This window comes from Oryctolagus cuniculus, chromosome 3, assembly GCF_964237555.1.
Source record: "Oryctolagus cuniculus chromosome 3, mOryCun1.1, whole genome shotgun sequence".
Lineage (NCBI taxonomy): Eukaryota > Metazoa > Chordata > Mammalia > Lagomorpha > Leporidae > Oryctolagus > Oryctolagus cuniculus.
The window spans coordinates 79,281,097-79,305,881 of NC_091434.1; the positions used below are offsets into that span (position 1 = coordinate 79,281,097).

The 24,785-nt window shown below is 36.3% G+C and overlaps 2 protein-coding genes across 9 annotated transcripts in view; one reads left to right on the plus strand and one right to left on the minus strand.

Annotated features, from left to right (window-relative positions):
* KCNH7 (potassium voltage-gated channel subfamily H member 7) overlaps nucleotides 1–22,278 on the plus strand; it is a 511,727-nt gene extending 489,449 nt beyond the window's left edge. For all 5 annotated transcript variants that reach the window (XM_051848592.2, XM_051848593.2, XM_051848594.2 and 2 more), the window contains 3 exons: nucleotides 3,414–3,582; nucleotides 9,728–9,920; nucleotides 12,256–22,278. In XM_051848592.2, the coding sequence (XP_051704552.1) occupies nucleotides 3,414–3,582; nucleotides 9,728–9,920; nucleotides 12,256–12,522 (629 nt within the window). In that variant the 3' untranslated portion in view covers nucleotides 12,523–22,278. The remainder of the gene's footprint in view (nucleotides 1–3,413; nucleotides 3,583–9,727; nucleotides 9,921–12,255) is intronic.
* GCA (grancalcin) overlaps nucleotides 4,707–24,785 on the minus strand; it is a 40,346-nt gene continuing 20,267 nt past the window's right edge. For 3 of the 4 annotated variants that reach the window (XM_070070760.1, XM_070070759.1, XM_070070761.1), the window contains one exon: nucleotides 4,707–4,922. In XM_070070760.1, the coding sequence (XP_069926861.1) occupies nucleotides 4,842–4,922 (81 nt within the window). In that variant the 3' untranslated portion in view covers nucleotides 4,707–4,841. Of the gene's footprint in view, nucleotides 4,923–22,842; nucleotides 24,406–24,785 lie in introns of those variants that run through there. The other variant, XM_002712224.5, reaches the window with a different exon arrangement.

A 24,785-nucleotide genomic window follows, 5' to 3' on the forward strand; every position in this document is an offset into this window, starting at 1 on the left:
ATCAATCAGTGCAATACATGATTAATCTGCTTAGTGAGTTACTGTTTAATGTTTAAGAACTTGTAAAACTTGTTATATAGTTAGTGTGACTTTCACTACTGCAGTTTGAAATAGTAATTCCTGGCACAGATTTTTGTTCAGCATCAACAAGAAATTTTATCCACTCATATTCTTGGCATTTCTAATTCTGAATCCAATAAAAGAATGCATTTATGTGAAATTAAAAATAAAAATAGTAAATTAAATGAATTCTGATCCTACATAGATTGAGGTCAAAAGTTGACTCTTGGAAAATTGTGTAACCAGAGAAAGGGAAAGTTTACTTTCTGTTCATTCAGTTCCAGAAATGTATCTTGCAACTATAGCAACATTTTCCAAGGCAACCAAGTGCAGATTCTTTCTGAGCTATATTTAGAAAATGTCTACAAGGATGTTCATTTGATTAAGACCACTAACCAGGATTTCCCCTTTGAACTACTCACTTTTATATTGCTGTTAAAACAAGCTAATCATATAACCCCAGGTTTTCATAAAAGTGTAAATTACAATCAAGGAAGCTTCTAACAGTATGCATTTTATTCATTTCTGCTAAGATAATCATTTTTGAGCACTGAACAAAAATTATAATCCTCTGCTATTTATTGCATATGATTCATCATTGTCATTTAAAAATCAATTTAATATATGTAAATTGAAAATGAAAAAGCTATTGAGCATAAGCAGAAATTCTGTAAGCTTTCTTGAAAAAAATTCATGAGCAAGATATATAACTTGAATCCTATCTGTTCTTGCTATCTTTGCTAAAAAAAAAGTCACACATTAACTGGCTACATTAGACTATGTCAAGCACTGGTCAAGCTCATGCATGTTCCAAATGCTTGCTTGACTTGCTGGCCTATGTTAGATAACCTAGTCTACTGAGATTTTATATTATTGTTTTGCATTTTAAAGAGGTTCAGATATCTGTGAATAATAAATCATACTTTGCAGTGAAAAACTGCAGAGAAATTACTTAAATCTTCAGCAATTTCATTTTTCTATGTTCATTCACATATCATATCATCATGTTTGGTAAAATATCAAAAGGAATGATATTCTAATGAAACAAAACGCCAGGATCCCATAGGGTAAGGAATCAGGAAGAGCATCTCTGTAATCCATAACAAGCATTCTGTGAGAAGTCTTTGAGCCATTTTCACAGAAGAAGGTATCCTGACTTATATTTTCCCAATGCTCTTTTTGAACGTACTGATTCCTCTTTTACACCATGCTGATTCCTCAATTCACCATACTGAGACAAAAATTATAGGCAACAGATTAGGGAAAGTTCTATGGATGCAATGACAAAAGGTAGTATGAGGAAAATCATGAAGACTACAGACATTTTTGTCTTCTCCTTAGAGAAAGAAGATGCACTTGACCTACCTGACTATAGTTTGGAGGAGACTATAGAAAAGGAAAGAACTCTGAAAACATCTATGGTTTTGTTCCTTATTTCTAGACTCATGCCTAATCCTGCCCAATTTAGTTAGTTTCTATCCAATTTTTCAAAATAGCTGAGGATGTAAATTCCATAACTTTATACGATGACTTTTCTCAGTGTTTAATCATAGCTACTTGTCAAGATTTCCTGAAAGTCTTTCTATCAAACTAAATAAGTCACTTTCGGTAATACAAATTTATTTCCATGTGAAAATGGCATCCAATTTTCAGAAAATCTTCCCTTCTACCAGCCCTCCTAGTGAGAAAAAAAAAAGTATTTCTCTTTTTTATCTCTGAAATATACTCTCAAATCCAGAAGCATTTTTCCCTCATGGGTTTTATTTTCCAACTCTCAAATCATTTTATAGAGGTAAGAAAACAGTGAAATCATCAGACATATGACAAAAGTGAGAGACAAAAGTAAGATATCTTCACTCCAAATATTGATGGTTTGGAAATATAGACTTCAGGAGGAACAATAAAATGCAAAAGTTCAGAAAATGAAACTCTGTATGAAAATGTTTGCAGGCCCATTAGGCTGAATTCTTCAAGTTTGAGGCCTCTGTCTCCTTTGTCTTTAATTCCTCCCCATTTTAGAATAGTGCCTCGCACATAACAGACACTCAAAACATTTGAAAATTGGAATTGCACACAGAAATAGTTTTTAGAGCACAGTAATATTTAAAAAATCAAAAAAAGAGTCATAAGAAAAAATATTCTGAAGCAATGTGATTATATTAAGACAGTGCAGATGAGCTACAAGGAAGCATAAAAATATGAAAGAGTAGTGTGGGAACCAGAGAACTCTTTTTTTTTTTTTTTTTTTTTTTTTTTTTTGACAAGCAGAGTAGACAGTGAGAGAGAGAGAGACAGAGAGAAAGGTCTTCCTTTTGCCGTTGGTTCACCCTCCAATGGCCGCCGCAGCCGGTGCGCTGCGGCCGGCGCACCGCGCTGATCCGATGGAGGATGGCAGGAGCCAGGTGCTTCTCCTGGGCTCCCATGGGGTGCAGGGCCCAAGCACTTGGGCCATCCTCCACTGCACTCCCTGGCCACAGCAGAGAGCTGGCCTGGAAGAGGGGCAACCGGGACAGAATCCGGCGCCCCAACCAGGACTAGAACCCCGTGTGCCGGCGCCGCTAGGTGGAGGATTAGCCTATTAAGCCGTGGTGCTGGCCCAGAGAACTCTTAATACATTCCTTATCTTTGATGGTTGATGGCTCATTGGCTCTACTTTGAGTTGGGTTTATACTTTAGGGGTGGGGAACATTTTTTTCTACCAAGGGCCATTTGGATATTTATATCATTAACGAACCATACAAAATTATCAACTTAAAAATTATCCTGCTATGGATTTACTGAATTTCCATTCCTCCCTGAAGTGGGCATGGCCAAACCACATGATTTTGCAGGCTTTATATGGGCTGCCAGCCAGACATGGCCCACCCCTTGAAGAGAATCCCCCTGAAGATCAGCACTTCACTCATGACTCTGTCTTTGGACCTACCCTGAGTCATGAAGAACACAAATTATCCTGTGGAAAAGAGCTCCAAAAATCTCATATCCTACATAAAGCAGCATAAACAAAATGTGCTGCTTCCTACCAAGTACAAAAAGCACAAAATCGTTGCTCTCTAATTACTTTTGGTATGGTCATCTACATCTTCTCTTAGAACAAACAAACAGAAATAAGACAAAATTACAATTAAGAATCCAAACCTGCTATGTTTTTATTACTATGGAGATGGGTGTGGGAAGAAAGACTGTGAGAACAGGACTCTATCACACCAACTGGTCATAGACCCCAGATCTTTCTCTGAACACTTTGGTTCTGTTTCTCTGAGATCCCTTTCAGATTGCCTGTGGATATCTATGTGTTATTGTTGAAAAGGGGAATGCAAGGAAGTTGATATCCATCTCACTATTTTCCACAGATATCACTGATACGCGAAGCTGGGAACAAGAAAATGCCCAGACTCAGCCAGAAGAGTCCAGTCCCTCAGCACTTCAACGAGCTGCCTGGGGCATCTCTGAAACCGAAAGTGACCTCACCTATGGGGAAGTGGAGCAAAGATTAGATTTGCTTCAAGAACAGCTTAACAGGTATAAGCTGTGGCAGGGCAAAAGGAGACATAACTCCAGCCCTTAGATGTATCCAGCTTTACTCCCTGTAAATAGCAAATTCCTCTTGCCAAAATCCCATATCATTTGTATGCATTTAATTATTTAAAACAAGACTAGAAGTTGACAAATCACTAATTTGTGTTGCAAGGAGCATTTATTTGGAACACATGATAATTTTAGCAGCAAAAACCCTATATTTACTTATCAAAGAATTTGCATACCACCAGCACTGGCTACTTTGAAAATTCTCCCCCTACCCTTCCATCAAATGAATTTATATGTAACTTGCTAACTCATACTCTCCCGGCTTTAATCTTCTTTTTCAAAAAAAAAAAAAAGATTTATTTATTTATTTATTTATTTATTTATTTATTATTTTAAGGCAGAGTTACAGAGAGAGAACCTGCTGGCCCATTTCTTAAATGTCTGCAACCACCAGGATTGGGCCAGGCTGAAGCCAGGCACCTGGAACACCATCTGTGTCTTCCACACGGGTAGCAGGGGCGCATGCACTTGGGTCATCTTCTTCTGCTTTTTCAGATGCATTAGCAAGGTCTTACATTCTAGGTGGAGCAGCCGGTATGTGAATGTGAACTGGTGCTCAAAAGGATTGCTAGAATCACAGGCGGCAGCTTAACCTGCTGTATCACATCGCTGGCCTCTGTCATTTTTTGCTTTTTGGTTGTTCCTGGTAATTTAGCTATATGCTATGGCATTTTAAAAATATTGACAAAGTCATTTAAACATTTAGTTATTCAGGCAACTTGTCAAACTTGTGAGTGAACCAAAAATCCCATCAAAGTCCAGAGCCTTTCCCTTTTCCCTTCACTTTTCATCTCAACCATTTACTATGAGCACCACATTTCAGTTCTAGGGAGAAAGTGGCCCCTCCACCAAACATGGTATAGTTTTTTTTTCAAAATTAAATTGGTCAAAAAGATAAAGAAAAAATGAAGGAGTATTATATAGCTACTTTAGCTGAGTTTCACTTGGGAAAGAATCTTGATCCAATGGTAGCTTTCAATTAAACCATCAGGCAAGGTATCCCAGTAGTTACAGACAGGAAACTACATGGACTAAATTAAAATGCTCAAAACACAAGATTTATCAGATAGTTGTATAAAAAGATCTATTTATTTGAAAGGCAGAGTTACAGAGAGACAAGGAGAGACAGATCTTCTATCTACTGGATACTCTCCAGATGGCTGCAACACCCATGGCTGAGCCAGGCCAAAGCTTCACCCAGGTCTCCCAAGTGGGCACAAGGGCCTAAGTCCTTGGACCATCTTCTGCTGCTTGCCCAGGCTGTCAGCAGGGAACTGTGAAGGAAATGGAGTGGTTAAGTCTTGAACTGGTACCCATATGGGATGTCTGTGTCACAAGCCACAGCTTAACTGGATGCACTACTACCTGGACCCCATTTTATCAGATTAATTTAAAACATACATTGAAAGATGAGGGGAGCAAGATGTGGGTAATTAACACATTTCAAATAAAGGTAAGCCTGGTAAAGGAACCACACTACCAATATCCAAATTGATATAATATTCATGAATGTGCTGCTTCAGGTTCCCTGGCCAGAGTGTGATTGAAGGACTAGAGGTGAGGTTTGCATGAAGTCTACTGACAAAAGAAAAATCTCTTGTGCCACTGGCACATACCTGCTCTATTATAAAGATACAGGCCTAGTATACCTGGCTAAACCTGTGGCTCTCCAATTAGCCTGCTCAACAGCCATTAGTTTTATTGGCTTTTTGTAGGTAGAACCAGAAGGAGACCAAGGAGTAACCCCTATTTGGGGGTGACATGTGTCTACCCATAGAGACATGACAGTTTGTTCCATCTCTTTCTAGATTTAACCAACACACGTACCACGTACTTGTTACATCATTTTTCTATGCTATCTTTGGTATTTCTTACTCAACTAGCATACTAACTATTTGTTTTTTTGGTTTTTTTTTGTTTGTTTGTTTGTTTGTTTGTTTTGACAGGCAGAGTGGACAGTGAGAGAGAGAGACAGAGAGAAAGGTCTTCCTTTTGCCGTTGGTTCACCCTCCAATGGCCGCCGCCAGCGCGCTGCGGCAGGCGCACCACGCTGATCCTAAGGCAGGAGCCAGGTGCTTCTCCTGGTCTCCCATGGGGTGCAGGGCCCAAGCACTTGGGCCATCCTCCACTGCACTCCCTGGCCACAGCAGAGAGCTGGCCTGGAAGAAGGGCAACCAGGACAGAATCCGGTGCCCCAACCGGGACTAGAACCCAGTGTGCTGGCACCGCAAGGCAGAGGATTAGCCTAGTGAGCCACGGCGCCGGCTAGTAACTATTTGTATTTAATATATTCTTCCTATGACTAACAAGCTATTTTCTTTTGCATTTGTACTTACATCTAGGAGTTTTGCCTAGATGACATAGACTACTGGTTTACTTACTATCTATGCTTAATATTTTTTCAGCATTTTGCCTATACCAGCAGCCGTTATTGAAAAGTGTGTGAATGGGGGGCAAGCACCATGGCTCACTTGGTTAATCCTCCCCCTGCGGCGCTGGCATCCCATATGGGCACCGAGTTCTAGTCCCAGTTGCTCCTCTTCCAGTCCAGCTCTCTGCTGTAGCCCGGGAGGGCAGTGGAGGATGGCCCAAGTGTTTGGGCCCTGCACCCGCATGGGAGACCAGGAGGAGGCTCCTGGCTCCTGGCTTCGGATCGGTGCACCTCTGGCCATGGCGGCCATTTGGGGAGTGAACCAACGAAAGGAAGACCTTTCTGTCTCTTTCTCTGTCTATAACTCTACCTGTGAAATTAAAAAAAAAAAAAAAAAAAAAGAAAAGAAAAGTGTGTGAATGGGTAGATGAAATGCAAGGGCAGCAATGGTTTCTTTAGGACAACAACCTGTAACTGCAATTTTTTGCCTAGACAAAAATCTTAACTTGGCTACATAACTGCTTACAGGATGACTGTGTCAAATCATGAACTACCTGAGATTTAGTTTCCTACTGTGGCTCACACCTACCTGCAGTGTTGTTTTCAGGACTGAAATAATGTATGTGGAGACCATATCTGCTACACAAAATGGAAAATGTTTCACTTGCAACTGGGTAAAACTGAATTAACAATGATCTTCACTTCTATTATTCCTGTTCATTTGAACATAATTGCTTACTTTGAATATGCTAAGGACTAAAATTGAGATTTTTCTTAATATCCCATGGTGGCCCTCTCATGGGTACTAACCACTACTGCTAGGATAAACTAAGGATTATCAAAAAAATTTGTATTCCATATGCCCAAATCCAGAAGTGTAAAGCTTTAAAGGGTAGATATTTCTGGAAACTATTTGGTTTACAACCTCCAATCAGCAATAATAATTGATATTATTATTTCATTATATTAGTATATGGTTATATTATAAGACTTTTCCCACAGCTAAAATGCATGGAAATCTCTTTCTGTATATTTCCAGCATCTGCATGTGCTTTCTGGAGAAGTTTTGAGTTGCTATCACCATTACAACTCCTTTTACTATTGTTTGTCTGCTTATCTCTAATATTCTCAAACATTTTATAGCCTAACTCAGCCTAGCCTATTTAAAGTCCAAAATATTACATTCTTTTTACTGTACAGCCACCTCCAACAACCTCTTCCCCCCTTCACCTTTAGAAGGAAAACAAGTTTGAAGAGAGGCTTAACAGACTTCTGCTTAGCAATTGAGAGCCTGGAACACTTTACAGTCTATCCTGTTTGACTTTGGTGTTTGATCAAATGTAGAGCTGTCAGTTCCTACACCATTTTTCTCATCCAAAGACACATATTAAGAACACAATGCAATAAAAGTAAACACAAATAGTCTATTTTGAATGGCTTTTCCTGCTACTTTTTTCCTCCTCTGAAGGCCAATTAAACTGTACATCGGGTTAAGCATGTACAAAAGAAATGTTCTTATGTCTTCCTGTATGATGCTTGCAGACATACATGTTTAGATAAATCATTGACACTTGACCCTACAGCACTACTTCTCAAACCTTGAGGTGTCTTTGGATCAGCTAGGGATCTTGTAAAAATGCAGATACTAAGTCAGTAGGTCTGGAATATGCAGATTCTACATTCTAAGAAAATCTCAGAGATGCCTAATGCTGCTGCTCTAAGGATCATACTTTGGGTAAGAAGGCCTCAGAAAATGATAAAACTGCTAGTAATGATTCTTTTTGTTGCAGAACACTCAAAGCAATTTCTCTGTAAGCCTCTGGTATGACACTGAGTGCTCGCTTCACTTAGCATCAGTGATTTCTTTCACTGTTTCCTTCCTAAGTGGTCAGCTCCTGTCAGTACTGTGAGACAGGATTCCTCATTCAGTGATCGTCATCTGCACTTCATCCTCTTACCTAAGAGCATGATTGGTGCATTGTAGGTCTTTGAATTAGCAAATGAAAATATCCATTTGCACAGTTTCATACTGACAAAAAAAAATTCTAAAATGAGGCCATTTTCTCTTTTAAAGGCCAAGCTGTTTTGTTTTGTTTTGTTTTAATTTTTGGAATTCCTCTGGAGGAAAACAGATTACTTAGTCACAGCAAAAGAGTTCATTCTAATTAAGCCATTAGCCCCTAGTCCTAAAACCTGAAAAACAAAATCCTATGTGAGTACAGTAACTTCTAGTAAAGTTCCCTTTTGTTAATGACTCAAGATATCAAACAAAACTAAGCATTCAAAATCCCTGCAGAAGGTAAGACCTTGAATTGTGCTGCATTTCGGTGAAGTTCCAGGAGGGGCAGCAAGAAGCAGGATGCTTTGGAACTTGAGTCTGGGCCTTTCCAGGTGGGGAGGGGATCGCCCTTTGGCAAAGTTCATGACACCACACTTCATAATTGCTGGATACACTGAGGTGAAGATCTTGAACTAAGTCCTGAACAGGAAAATCTGATTAAGAAACATTTTTTCAGATGAGCTGAGTGCTGTCTCGAATGAGTAGATTTGTAGAAATTTCTTAAAGCAGTGAAGTTATTCATTGACAGTTCCATTTTTTTTCCAGGTAGTGTTTTCCCAAAACAAACAAGTCACATTGACAGAGATGGTCAATAGTCTTATCTAAGTCATGTTGATACCTAGAATCTCTGTGCTTAGCCTGTACCGGCAGCTTCACATGCCCATGCTGTTCCAGAGTGCGAGAGTCCCACTCATTCAGCGTGTTGCAGTGACTGGGCCTGTGGATGCTACAGCCTCACCTACCAATAGAGTTTTCTCCCCTAGACATCATTCAAATAGATAGCATCCATGATAAAATGACTATATCTCAGAGCCAGCTGCTGCTTCTCAAAAGATGTACATGCCTCAAAAACACAATTTTTGACTCTTTACTTGGTCTTGAATCTGACTTGCTGACATTTTTATTTCAGTCACCACGCCCAAATCCTCTTATATTCCAAGTAACATTGGGTAAGCCACTCACCATTAAGTGCTGTTAATAATGGGATAAATCTGTGCAGAAATATTTAGGAAGTCAGATTGGCATTTTGCAAGCCAGACGAGTCATAGAAGCAAGAAAACTTTTAAATAAGGTTTGCTTCTTAAATACCAAAGACCCTCGATGCCAGTTAGAAAGGAATTCAACATTTACCATCTTTGAACCCTAAAGAAAAATAGAAGTAATAAGATACAATATTTGATATGAGTAGAAAAGAAGTAAGGTAAAATAATACTGATATACATTTCAAACACATAAGAAATTATCCTGAAATGTTGCAACTATTAAGGAAATGTGCTACAAATCTAATTTTTGAATAGTAAATAAAATACAAGAAAATGAGTAAAACCCAATAACTGATTAAAAATAGATTGTTGGAGTGATTTATATTTTGATGTCAATAAAGGTTAGTAAAAAGATAGTTCATTCCATTCATCTGTTTTTCTGTTAATTCTTAATGCATGAGCCAGAAAGCAGTGTTTTTCTATATCAGTCAGTGAGCCAGAAAGTGATCATCAGCCAGGAAAGAATCTCTGTGCTCCCTCTCCTGTCCTTCTTGTTTAAAGCAGGGCCAGAATTGTGTTCATTGGTAGTGCTGAAATTTTCTCAGATACTCTCATCACCATTGACAATTTCAGGATTGCCTTTCCCTATTTCTGTCCATCCTGCAGACTTGAATCCCAAATGACAGCTGACATCCAGACCATCTTACAGTTACTGCAGAAACAAACCACGGTGGTCCCCCCAGCCTACAGTATGGTAACTGCAGGAGCAGAGTATCAGAGACCCATCCTTCGCCTGATGCGAACCAGTCATCCTGGAGCATCTATCAAGACTGACCGAAGTTTCAGCCCGTCCTCACAAGTAAGTGTAGATATTGTACAACCAAGGGCATCTCTCAAAGTATGTTTCAAGGGACCACCTGGATCTGAATCTCCCAGGGTGCTATGGAAAATACAGATTCTCATGCCCTTCTCTGTTTCCACTCAGAATTTCTGGAAATAAACCTTATAAACTACATTTTGAATTAGTTTCTCACTAACTGATTCTTACACTCATTTAAAGTTTGAGAACAATGAACCAGGAAGAATGATAAACACTACCATTTTTAAATGAAATGATATTTTTCTTTTTTATTTTTTATTCATTTGAAGTCAGAAAGATAGATCTGGAGAGATCTATTATCCACTGGTCTACTCCCCAAATACCTACAGCAGCCAGGACTGGGCAAGCTTGAAGCCCGGAACCTGCAGTTCAATCTGGATCTCCCACATGGCTGGTGTGGACCCTGTCACCTGTGTTATCCCCTACTGCCTCCCAGCATGCACATTAGCAGGAAGCTGGAATTGGGAGTACAGCTGGGACTCAAACCCAGGCACCCTAATAATGGACACAGGTATCCCAAGGACATCTTAACCTCTGCACTAAACACCCTATAATTTTTTTCTTTACCACTCTACTTAAATGTATAAGCTGTAGATATTTAAAAGCTCAGAAATTTCCCTGATATTTTCTTCAGTGAAAAAGATTGGTTGGGGCCTCCACATGGAAAGGAAGGAGAAATAGCATCCAGCCAGCTGAGATTTGAGGTTCAAGCACCATCAGACTAGTAATGTCATCTGTGCCTCACCCATCACTTATCTCTAGATGTTCTCCCCTGGAACATAAAGTGTCCTCTACCTTGCCTCTGAAATCTTTCAAGAGGACCTTGTGAACTATGTTAAATATAGGGAGTGTAACCCCCTTGGAATTCAATCTTGAGAATTAAGATTATGCCAGATTGGACCCATGCACAATGAAAACAATCTTGCAAAACCATTTTAGATGCTTGGGAATTCAGTGCAAATGTTCTGGGAAATAAACTACATTAATAACAGAAGTAATATGCCAGGAGAAAAAGAATGCACCATTTCCAACAGAGGAAACTTGAAAGTAACTTAACTAGTTTTGAATGGCTGGAAAATGTACACATGGCATAGTTTGTTCTTTGTTTTCAGTAGTGTCGCTCCCCGTCTTCGTGGAGGAACGACACAGGACCCTGCGCTGTTCTTTCGTCTGCTCGGCCCTTCCCGGGTTTGCTGCTGGTTCTTCCCGGGTTGGCTGCTGGTCCTTCCCGGGTTGGCTGCTTGTCCTTCCTGGGTTGGCTACCGTCCCTTCCACCTCCGTGGAAGGGCGGTTCCCCCTGCCACATTCCCCACTTCCGCAGGGGAGCGGCACACCGCCGGCCGGCTCTCTCGGGGGCTGCACAGGTGTTCCCCTTAGATGTTCCTGGTGCATGCCGTCTCTCTCCTCCTTTATAGTCCTCTCCACCAGTCCGTACTCTGCTACCCACACGCCGAGTACGCTGCTCTCCTCCAATCAGGAGCAGGTCCTACAGTTTATTGGTTGAACTGGAGGCAGCTGCGTAGAAGCTGTTTCCCTTCTCAGCGCCATATTGTGGGAGAGCAGATGCATAGAATAAGTCTTAATTCCAGTAACTTAGTCTAGTCTGGGTTGCTCCCCACAAGTAGGTTTAGGTAATATTATCTGACACTGATGGGTGATTATTTCACTTCTTTTTTTCTTGTTTCCTACTCATACCTTCAATTGACCACATTTGCCATAACTTTTTGTCTTAGACTTTGAATTAAATCTCATTGGGAAAACTTAAAGTGAAATCATATTTTTCAAAATCTGATCTTTGGAGTGGGTATTTGGCTAGTGGCTAAGACACTGTTTGGGACACTCAAAGCCATATTGTAGTGGCTGAGTTCCAGTTCCAGACCCACATTCCTGCTAATGTACCGCCCCATCCTGGGGGCCAGCAATTGATTGCTCAACTAATCTGTTCACTGTCACCTACATGGGAGATAGAAAACCCAACTTGGCCCTAGTTGTGGCAAGCATTTAGCGAGCGAATCAGTAGATGGGAAATTTCTCCCTATCCCTCTTCATCTCTCTCTCTCTCTCTCCCACATATACACCCAAATAATTTTGATCTGGCTTCAGGGTAAAATTAAAGTTCCTGGAATGATTATATAGTATTTTCTAAATTGACAGCCAGACCTCCAATGGCTTGATCTGTTTTAGGGGGGAAATGATGGCTGATGCCACTAAACCAGATACAATTAATAAGGAAAGAAAAGACACTTAGATTTTACGACTGTAATTCTAGATGACTGTCAGTGTGAATTATAAAAACGTGTTTTCTTTCTTTCAGTGTCCTGAATTTCTAGACCTTGAAAAATCTAAACTTAAATCCAAAGAATCCCTCTCAAGAGGCATGCATCTGAACACAGCTTCAGAAGACAACTTGACTTCACGTTTAAAACAAGATGGTGACCTCTCTCTAGAGCTGCACCTGCGGCAAAGAAAAACTTTCCTTCATCCTGTTAGGCATCCATCTTTACCAGATTCATCCCTAAGCACTGTAGGAATCTTGGGTCTTCATAGGCATGTTTCTGATCCGGGTCTTCCGGGGAAATAATCATTTTGTACTATTAACTCCACATACAATGTAAGTGCTTTTAATGGCTGTTTTCCTTTTTGTATTTAAATCCTCTCTACTTGACTCAGGGGCTCACAAGGTACCATTATATGCAAAAGTACTGTATATTTTCCTAAATTGAAGCTTGTATGGTAACACTGAGCAGTTAGTATGTAAATATATATAAGAACTTTTGGTTCCAAATGTTAAAACTGCCAGCACCTCAAGGCACCTTATTTTTTATTTTTATTTTTTAAATCATGTGCATGTTAGGAAACTCCAATTTCTCTTGCATGGAGACTCCTATTTATTGCTTTTACTAAACCAGTACTTTGTTATGAAAATGCCTTCCAAGCAAATGAGAAACCAAGGGATAAAACTGTTCCTGGAGGCTACTCAATGATCTTCCACTCATGGAAGCTTCAGGGGGGATAAAAGGAATGTAGTCACTTCTGAAAATAGATATCCTCCTCTATTGAGATGTTTATGGTTATTTACATTCATTCATCCACATTACAATTAAAAAGTACAATGTTTGAGAGTTGTAAATCTTGCTCAGTAAAGGAGGCCATCTGCAAAAAAACTGAAGGGGAGAAAACACAAATTTTACTCAACCATCATAAATTCGTAGACCTCTGCAGCAAAAGACAGATTAATAAGAGAATAACTAGCAATTTTATTAACTCATGTAGTACACGTCATGTGGGAGAAATCTCAGTTCAAAAGTAACTCAAGGCAGGGTCTTAGTATCCTGACTTATAAGATCTTCAATAAAATACAATGCATTTTAGACAAGTGACAGAATAAAATTGAAAGCAGTCATAGGCTTCCTAGGGTGAGAAATCTGTTGCAAGGAGTAAAGTTTTCTTCCAGTGTCTCTCAGAGTGTACATTCTGAGAACTGATACGCAAGAATTGTAAAAGAGAATTTATGTACTGTCCTAAGAGAGAAACTGGAGGAAGGAGGCTAGAAAGACCTTTTGTCTTTGTGAATCTCTAGATGACTTTCAAACAACCAGAGAGAGAAGGTAGGGAGTTCTCTTCTGTCTCGATTATTCTTAGCTCAACAATCTTTCATAGTTGGGAGCTTCAGCAAGTTTAAAAGATAATGTGAATTTTCCATGGATGTTTTGAAGACCTCTCATTATTTAGGGAGAAATACTTTTTCTAAGCATGAATGCAAACCAACATTAATGAGAATGAAAGTCATTCTATTTAAAAATCATACCAATAATTGTATCACAGTCTACAATATTTTCACTCACACACTCTCTTCAAGGCTTAAAAACAAAGCAAGTTTCTCTAATTGTACTTTTTTTTTTTTGGAAGGGAAGTCTCCTTAAGAACTGCTAAAGTGTGGCTGGTACAAATTGATATCAACAGCTTTCTTCTGGTTCATAGTTTAGAGCAATCCTGAACTTGATCAAAATGGTGGACACACACTTTTCAAAGAATGTGCCACTTCAGGTGATTTGAATGGCAAAACTAATTTCCACTAAGTAAATACTGTTCAGTTGGTTTTGAATGCCAGTTGTGGAAAAATAATTCATTTACATTGCCTAGAAAGGAAATGCACACACCACAGTGAAATTTCAGTTTTGTTTGGTAGTTCAAACACTTTTGCTAATCAAAGGTTAAGTACAAATCTATAAAATATGAATTGGATGTATATTGAACCAAAAATATCAGAACATACAATGGAATTTATTTTAATATCTTCAATTATTAGATGGAGGATATAGGTATCTCATAAATTCAAAGTAAAGGAAAAATTACAAGTTAAGATTCTGATCAGTCAAGTTTCTAGTCAAAAATTTGTACTTTCAGTTTAAGTACAATTTAAAAATTATTATGGTTTGAACTATAATAATTCTTTACTTTTTGATGAAAAATTTTGAATTGTTCAAAGTTTCTGCATCATTAACTACTCTCACATTGACATATAGTTTTAAAGAAACATTATATCTGTGCTCATCATTAATTTCTGTCCCTTTAGGAAAACATAATCTGTCAACTTGACTTTTCCTTCCCTTTCACACTAATCTGTTAATTTGCTTCAAATGCAAACATAAGTTTGCAAAAATTTTTGCACTACTGAAAATGTGATTTAAATGACCATAAATTGCTCCCTATATATTTATAAATGGTCACACAAATTGATAATTCATGTGGCAGCCAATCTGTAGGCATGAATATGATCCTATCTCTGCTTAATTTTGAAAACCATAAGTGATCAAGTATGACAAAATGGCTGGCCAGTCCAATGAAGTTTAATAGTCATGACCAGTTTCTCAAACCATTTGGTGTTTTGTAGGCACAACTTTAATGACTGATGTTTTTATTCTTTTATTCAACACATATATAATGGGTGCCTACCAGGGGAGAGTTACATAAGTGGCTAATTCAGAAGATGATTAAAGGATTTTTTTTTCTGTATTGGGGCACCTTTTTGTAGCTACAACAAATTTCAAAATTATTGTCTGTCTAAGCTCCTCATTCAGAGAAAATCCACCAAAGACTATATTTGTAGGCAGAGATATTTGGCAGGTGAGGAATTGAGATCTCATTGATTTGTGACTGCTTCAGTTCTAACAATTTTTGTGACACACATAAAGTTATAGCCTTCCACACTAAGCTTATAGTTACACTTCTATAAAAAAAGCTGAGCATGAAGCAATGAGAAGGTAAGGGATGGTATATAGGCATCCAGTTTTTAAAATCGAAGGTATAACACAAATTTAGTTTCTTCTTAATGCCTTGACATAATTGCTTGATATTAAAAATTCTAAGTCTCAGAACCTTGGAGAGGATTAAAAAAGTCATTTCCTACAGGGTTTTGGCTTAAAGAGACCCTGAACAATATAAATAGGTGGTTAGCAAGGCATAAATGTCAGAAGACTCAACAGTTAAACTCACTTAAGAGATGAAAGAAACAATCTTGATGCACAAAATTAATCTTTTTGCCCCATCCAAAGAAAGATTTAATGCCTCAAAGGACCATCAACCTCCCTATTGGCTGTAGCATACAGTTTGACACCTCAATTTTGGGATCCTACTGAAGACCATGTCTAACTGCAACAGCCAATTGTAATAACAGTATAGACAATGCTTTCCTTCTAGATAAATAGCATCACTAAACATTAACACCTTTTGCTTTCTGCATGAAACTAGTGTTATCCCCAGGCTAAATAAAATACTATCTAAAATTGATTATCTTTTAGATTAGATGATTTCCTGCTGTTATTAGTTGCTGAGCAGAAAGCTAGAACTTAAATCTATCATTTTATTCCATAGGGTAGCATCATACTTTAATTAGTTGATGAGGAAACCAGGAATGAAAAACACTGAAGCAGTGTCCTTGCAGGATTTTTAAATTAAATAACTAATTCAGCAAACATGGGAAGGCAGCAGGCAGGTTTGAAGCAATCCAATTTTTTAAGTCTATTGTAAAGGGTTGGTCATAAGAGCTGAATGTCCTTATTGTTCTAGTTAGGAAACATGAAAAGTAAGCCAAAATACAGTGGCATTTGGTCAGCTTTAATATGTATGATTAAGAGTTGCATACAAGGTACTTTTGTAGGCTGACCTTTAGCAATGGTTCCAAAATGCCTAGAAGAAAAAAAATATCCAAATGTGATTCTAAAAATCCCATCATATATAATACAAAGGATAAAATGTATCACCCCATTAGGATATCTAAAATAATTAAAAACAGTATCAACCCCATAAGTATTTTCCACGATTAAATTAATGAAATTCAGTAGATGGATTCACTGTTAGAAATGACTTATAATATTGAGTAATTTATAAATTAATAGTCTAAATATTACTTGTTCATGGTGAAAATCAAAATATAGGATCAATGTATATAAGTAAATTTCTTACTACAAATCAAAATCTTCATAAATTATCAAAAATTCAAATGTTACTAAGTTTCTAATCAAATTTTGAAGTAAAATAAATATCTCTACCATGTGAGTTGAAAGAGGCACTTGGAAGACAAGATAATGAAGAACAGTGATCCTCAAAGTGTAGTTTCCACACTAAGAGTGTTAGTAATGCCTGGGAACTTAGAAATGCTTATTATTGGGTTCTACCTCACATCTACTACTTCAGAAACTTTGGGGATGGAACCCAGTGATCATCTTTTAACAAGCCCTGCTCCAGGTGATCTTTATACTTGTTAAAAGCCTGAGAATCATCAGTTTGAAAAAACAAGCATAGACTCTGTAGTCAGACTAACTTCATCCCAACATGAATTCTTTCACTAATAACCATGTGGTGAATTAACCTCCCTGAGTCATTTCCTGGAGTCTGTAAAACTCAGATAATGGTTCCTGCCACACAGATGCTTGAGGAAGAAATAAATTATAGTAAAGTGCCTCGCACATAATAGGTGCTCAAAAAATGCTAATTGTTTCCCATTCAGGAGATGACATTAAAAACAATCAGGAAACTAATTTTCCACAATTTAGTTTTTGTACAGTGTGCTATGTCTCCAACTAAATAATTGTTACCAGAATTGAAATTTTTGATTCCAAAAGACCTAATTGTAACTATTGTTTTAGCTCTACTAATTGTATTATGCACTTCCAGGTACACAGCCTTAAAGAGATATTTACTATTTACAATAATAATAATAGTGAGGATATGACTCTCATCCTTACAAACTTCTACTCTGAATCAATGTTAATGCCACATATGCAAAGATGATCTGACAAATTCAGTACTATTAGCATGTATTCTATAAAGGCTGGTTCACTGAGGAAGTTCCTCCTTATATCCATGACATCATGAGCCCCAGATGGATAGTTGAAAAACATTTTAAAAGTACAATTTCAAAGATAAGTACACTATTTTTACAACAAATTGAACTTTAAGGTTGTAATGGTTCTTGTCAGGCACCAAGCCCCACTCTCTCATTGCACAGATAAATCACACAGGTCCTAGATGGCCTAAGCTCCGTGTGGAATGTTGGAAATGGCAAGGGCCTCCATGGGGAAAACCTGCATTCAAATACTATCTTCCCCACTTACTCTTGCACAAACCTTCTGTGAGCCCTGGAACCCAAAACTGCAAAAATGGAGGAAACATCTCTTTTACCGTGAAGAGGTGTGTTGAGGAATCCCTGATATATTTATGGAAGTGTTTTTGTAAACCATAGTATAAATTGTGAGATCATCATGTGACTTTAGCATCAGTATGACAGTGGACATATGGTGGTAATATAGTAGCACCACTAAACATCTTATAAAAAATTCCCATTGCACTTTCCTCTAAACCAAACTCACCACGTTTACACTTCAACAAGTCTTTAAAGTGATTTTCACACAGTTCCCAAAGAGCTAGTTGCTCAGACCTGTAGGCCATCAGTGTTGGGCGTGCTTTCTCTGCTACATCATTTCTTTATCTGTCAAATACTACCTTTATCCAGAAAATTATATATTTGTATTGCAATTGTTTTCTAGGTATGCAGTAGTTTCCCTCTCCTCTCACTTCTCAAGTGCTCTCATTTAAAGATACGTTTTTGTGGTTCTACCTATCTTATAATGAAGTGATATTAATGTTTTGAAAACTACAAGTGCTTTAAATGCTTTATAAAGTATTAGATACTGTGATCTATCAGTGCCCAAGTTTAAAATAATTCATCTCATATCCTTGTGTCACATGTACACCTTACTTTAATGTCCAATATAGAAAATTCACAGAAAGGCATCAATTATTAATAATTAACTGCAAGAAATTATCATTGGCTTATATGTAGACACTTTTTAAATGGAGGTTTTGAGAGATGACTAACAAGAAGTTATTTGAAATTAACATATTATTATTACAAATAGAAGAATAAAACATCTATAGAAATATGTTAAGAACAAAGAACCACTTAATCAACTGACCAATTTTATTGTTCTGCCAATCATAATCCAACTTTAAATGATAATATCAAAATTTATTACAAAAGCACTCCCAATATTATTATGAGAAGGCGATATTAACATGCCTGTTCTTAAAAAGTTAATGTCAAAAATTTGATGAGCTCCTAAATTATAGTATGACATCTATGACTTCCATAAGTTAATTTACATTTAAAAAAACATGAAGCGATTTGGTACATCTGTGGTTTTCAAGCACTCTGGGTTTAATCTATAATACCCTTTGTACTTCCTCTGTGTGCATTTTAGTTCTTTTTATTTTTTCATTTTTAACTGGCACATAAAAGTTGAACTTATTTATGAGGCACCAAACGATGTTTCTACACATGTATAAGATGCATAATGTCAATCAGGGTAAACATATCTGTCTCCTCAAACAGTTATTAGTGTTGTTTTTAAATGTGAAAGAATGACAACATTATCATCTAAACAATATTTTTTTTTGCATTACTCACATACAAATGTTTGAGTACACAGCAAAATTTCACACTATTTTTACCCTTATTTAGGAATAAAATTCAAAGATCAGCAATCTAATAACCTCTTCCACATACATCCTGAATGCCCCTAAAATTACAATAGAACAGACATGATGTAGCATCCTTCTTCCAAATGTTAAAGAAATAAAAGACTGAGAAGTTCATAGTTATCTCCTAGGAATCTGCTGATCTCAATTAAAGGTACATTACCTATTTTTAGCAGAAATTTGCATTTTATTTTAATGGAAAAATGCATTGTATTAGAATGTCTATCAGTTAAAGAATAATATATTCCAAAAAAGAATGTGTGTAATCACTTGAAAATTTCAGTTACTTGGTATAAAAAAGCTCACCCGCATCTTGTTGAGTAGTATCTTGGAATGCTTTAAACTAAGTGAAACAATCTACCAAAACATACTACTTCCTAGTCTTTATGCACATAATGTAGCATGAAATCATGATGCTTTTGAAATATTCTGTGCAGAAATATTTATTTTTAGCAAATATTTTCTTCAAAGATTGGTATGTTGCATTGACAGTGTAATCTACATGCACAACTAGTTTTGCAATAACCTACAAATAACTGTAAATAACAAAAATGTAAATTTCATGTAAAAATGGTTGCAAATTTTTGGTAGCTAAATGAAGTGTACAAGTTGTATTGAAAATATAGTATATATACATAATTTAAGAGTGAAGCATATAATTTCTGATCTATTTATACATGAAAAACTCAACAATTTGTAAAAGAAATTATTTTGGGGAAAAAGAAAGTAAATCTCATTAGTTAGATAGGCTACTTTTACTAGAGAAGCCAATTATTTCCAACATTTTACTAGGTCTAGTACTAGATAAAGGCATGGTGGTGCTGATGTATTTCATGAAATCACATAACTGTAACAGTGCTACTCTTTTTTGAGTTCCATAAGAACACTAGTAAGATGGACTGAGTGGTAAAAAGCATTAAATCTAAAATTAAAGGAACAAAAATATTTCACTTATCATTGCCTGTCAAGACCACAATAGTAATTAGCTGAAACATTTATTCATTACCTAAAATGTCTAAAAATGAACAGGCTTTGACTTATATTTCAAGGAATTTTTATGTAAACTTGATTCAGTTTTCCTAAAAAGAAATGAAAATATCCAGATAATGTTATTTTGCCTGTTTCACATTTTATTATTTCCTCCCCTAGTTGCTTCTCTATTAGTTAAGGTTAAAAAACCAACCTCCAAAGAAAAGTTTTAAATAAAAGTTGTTGGTCATAAAGTGGTATGTACTAAGCTAAGGGAAGTTTATTCTATTTAGTGACTTGTATTCCTTATCCTTAATTTTTAAGATTTAATGAAGCAAGAGGATATTTCACATGGCAAATGAAATGCAAAAAAAATATAAACATAGGCGAAAACATTTCAGGGTATCTGTAATTGTGACTGATCAGAATATGAGACTCGAAGTATGAAAAGATCAAATATTTTTAAAGTTGCCATACAAAGTAATTATCCCTTGCAATAAGATAAATTTGAAGGTATTACGTTTAGATAGCTGTGGGAAATTAAACATGCCTCTAAGTTCGGTAAATCCTAATATCATTTTCCAATGACCTATAATTTTCAAAAAAATTGGATCTTTAATTAGTATGTCTTTAGAATATTCAGACCAGCACTGTTCAGGTTATCCTTTGAAATTTTAGTAATTATAGCAAAATAAAGTGTGATTAAATAATACAGTCAAACTGAAAACAACTATATGCATGATTCTGTACATATTTATATTTTTATGCTTAAAGGAAAGGCTGGAATCCCCCCCCCACACACAATGTATCAGAATTGGAAACGAACATTACCGGCATATGTATCTCTAAATGTGGCTATTAAATAATTATCTAGGCCAATTCTTCCTATACCCTGTAAGCTCTCCAAATTGTCACCATCTCTTATGTTTCAGAAGCAGCACATCTGAAAATATAACTAGTACACAAGCGAAAACCCTATTCATTCTCTAACTGTATAACACATCATAGTGACAGTGATGTAGAAGTGTTGCTAATGTCTACTTACTACATATTCAGATGTATAGAAGCACACCTGAGTTTTGAATGCTTGCAAAATAATACACAAAGCTGCCTATTACCAAGCTACTTGGATAAAAGGAATGTTAATTATATAAGGTTCTTTTCTGTGTACAAAAGAAAAATGTATTTTTAAAAGCAAGTAGAAAAGACAGCAGGAAACAATTAAAAGCACATATTTCGCAGCATTCAAACAATAAGCTGATAGTCAAAGAGAAACATTTCATAAGTTTTCCACTGATTTGTTGGAAACTACTTTTGTGCTCAATATTTCAATTACACATAAGATTTAATTTAATATATGACTTCTGTAACATTATGAATTTATTAAAGAAGATGAGTCATTTGGACAACATTCATTTAAAATTTTGTCTTCACTCATCGCCATAAACAGAAGTTCCAAATATTTTTAATTTAAATCATCTCATATTATGCATAAACTCATTGTACATTTATTGGAAAGTGATTAATTCACTATGTAACTGAATTAAATCCAAAAGTTTGGATATTTTAATCCAAATATCAAAATAATAAAACACCTGTGGTTGCACTTTAAATTTTAAGGAAAGACATAAGCTTGGATTTCCTCCAATAGATTCAATTTAACAGATTTCAACAATTTATTCCTATTAATATTCCAGAAAATTGTTATAAAGATATAGGAGACAACAGAACATTTATGAGTTTGTCAAACATGAAAGGACAAAGAGAAGCACATTTATGATAAATAGTATTTATTTTACTTGTGTAGCTTAATAATGCCATAAGATTACAACTAAACTTAATTTGTATATTTTAAAGAAATAATTATAATTGATTTTTGTTATTTTTCAACTGCATAGACTTTACATTAGTAAGTTCTACTTTCTCCTAGGATACATGCCTTTTCTGGGAATAAACATCTAACCTGACCACATTTTCTGTTATTATTTTTCCTGGATGCATGCTTAAATAGAAAATGAGCACAGTTTTTCAAATTTAATTTAAAGTGGACCAAATAATGATTCTTGTAGTATTGATTTCCCCTTGATGTAATTTCAAATGTGTAAATTACCACTCAAAATAGAAGTGCAATACCTGACATTTAATCATTTGGCAGTCTTTTAGATATAGGTGAATTACTGCACTGTTATTTGAACTGAAGCATCTCATCATATGTAACAGATTTTGTTTGATACAAAACTTTACAGCAAGCTATTTGAATGTTTATTAAAAAATTCTCAAAAATACATGGAAACATGTTTACTGTATAAATAAAAGCACTTATACATTATGAGTGTACATTATTCATTAATTTACATCATCCTAAGAGATCTGGAGCATTGGGCGAGCAGTACAAACCACCACACTACAGTCACACTGAAGTGTTACTCATAAAACTATTTAATCTGTAATAATGGATGTTCAATTACATCAATTATTTTTAAAGTATCAAAAAAGTAAATTGCATTTTGTTTTAAAATTCTGGTGAAATACTGTCTATACCTAATGTTTTTAGAAGAATGTCTATTCAATGAAAGTGTTTAAGAAATGCCTGACAAGCTCAACTCGGGGAGGATGGAATGGAAGTTTTTTTGTCAAAAAGTTTGGAAAATTCTGAGTGTTTGTGCTAAGGAAAGAAACGAAGTTCATTACCACAGCTAGTATCAGGGCTCTTAAATGCTAAGGACCTGGTAACTGAACTTTGTAATTTCTATGGTGATACCCCTCAGAAATGTAGTAGCAGTGCCCACCATCATCAGTAACCCACATTACACAGATGTGCTCAAAATACTACTTCGTTTACTAGTGACAAAGCCATTAGCTAATATTGCTAAATAAGTCAAACTGATCATTTAAGGTCAATTATTTAATTTTTTAACTTTATAAAACAGTTAACATTACATTGAAACAGTAATCTGGTTTAAGATAACAAATTTAAATATTGACATTTCATTAAAATATGTCATTTCCAAAAAGAAAACAAATCTAGAGAAGATGCCATTTTGTTATCTATGTCTTCACTAATGAAATAGACTGCAAAGAGAAAAGCAATGTTTCAGTTTGTTTTCACAGAAATAAAACATATTAAAATATATATTGCAAAAAATAAAAAGGAAAAACAATGTCTTTGTTGTTACAATTCGCTATACAGTAAGATAAACTTTCAGAAACTATAATTTTCTTCTTCAAGGCAAATACACGTAAGGTTCTGTTGTCTTATTAAGTCACCAAGGAACAAAGCCTATTATAAAGATGGCATAAAATCCAGGCATTACTTTCTAGCTGACCCTCAAACACCAAGGACTACAAACAAAATTTAAAAGTATAATCTGTTACCTTCATATAAGTATAAATTAGTCTTATCTAAGCTTTCATTATTTGGCAGTGTTTATAATATATCTTTTAAGTATATTTTTCTAGGTCTTTTGTTTAAAATTAAGACTAAGAAATATTTTATTAGCAAATACCAATATTTTATAACACTATGCAGATTATCAAAGTGTTACATTTCCAAAAGTAATAATATCCCAAATTTAAAACAATTCTTTTTTTTTTTTAATTTATTTTTTACAGGCAGAGTGGACAGTGAGAGAGAGACAGAGAGAAAGGTCTTCCTTTGCCGTTGGTTCACCCTCCAATGGCCGCCGCAGCCAGCACGCTGCAGCCTGTACACCGCACGGATCCGGAGCCAGGAGCCAGGTGCTTCTCCTGGTCGCCAATGTGGGTGCAGGACCCAAGCAGTTGGGCCATCCTCCACTGCACTCCCGGGCCACAGGAGAGAGCTGGATTGGAAGAGGAGCAACCAGGACAGAATCTGGCGCCCCAACTGGGACTAGAACCCAGTGTGCCGGCGCCGCAGGTGAAGGATTAGCCTATTGAGCCGCAGTGCTGGCCTGTTCTTTATTTTTTTGACAGGTAGAGTTATAGACAGTGAGAGAGAGAGAGAGACAAAGAGAAAGGTCTTTCTTCCATTGGTTCATCCCCCAAATGGCCGCTAAGGCCGGATCTGCGCAGATGGGAAGCCAGGAGCCAGGTGCTTCCTCCTGGTCTCCCATGCCGGGGCAGGGCCCAAGCACTTGGGCCATCCTCCACTGCCTTCCAGGACCACTGCAGAGAGCTGGACTGGAAGAGGAGCAGCCGGGACTAGAACCAGCGCCCATAAGGGATGCCGGCACCGTAGGCAGAGTTAGATTAACCAAGTGAGCCAAGTCAACCCTCCCGCCCAATTCTTTATTACTTTGAACCATATGCTAAAGTAAAAATAGATAGTAAAGGAAGACATTTAACAATAGGAACCCCAAAAACCCTAAAAGTTTCATTTAAAGTAGTCTAGTTCTTTTCTTCAAAGCAAAAGAAGTCAGCATTTCTTTGACTTTCAAATTCTAGATATTCAGATTGCCATAGTGCCCTGCAAAAACTGAAACATAGCAAAATTATCATCTGGCAACAAGTAAATGACTTTTATTTAGTTTTGGTTAGGTGTACCCCATAAAAGTTTTTTTCATAACAAATAAAACTCAGAGTGTATCCAAGTTATAATTTAAACCACTATGTAATAGTAATATACTATTGAATCTATATCACCCATCAATAAATAAATAACATAGATGAGAAATTAACATTGTCACATATTAAAATGTCTTATCTCTCTTAGAAAAAAAGATCACCATAAGTAAACTATTTTTTATAAAAACAATGATATTTCTTGCTCTTAAAAGTTATTTGGAAAATGAACTTATAATGGCCTATCATAAAACTTAAAGGCACATTTACATTTAATATTAAGTCAAATTGTTA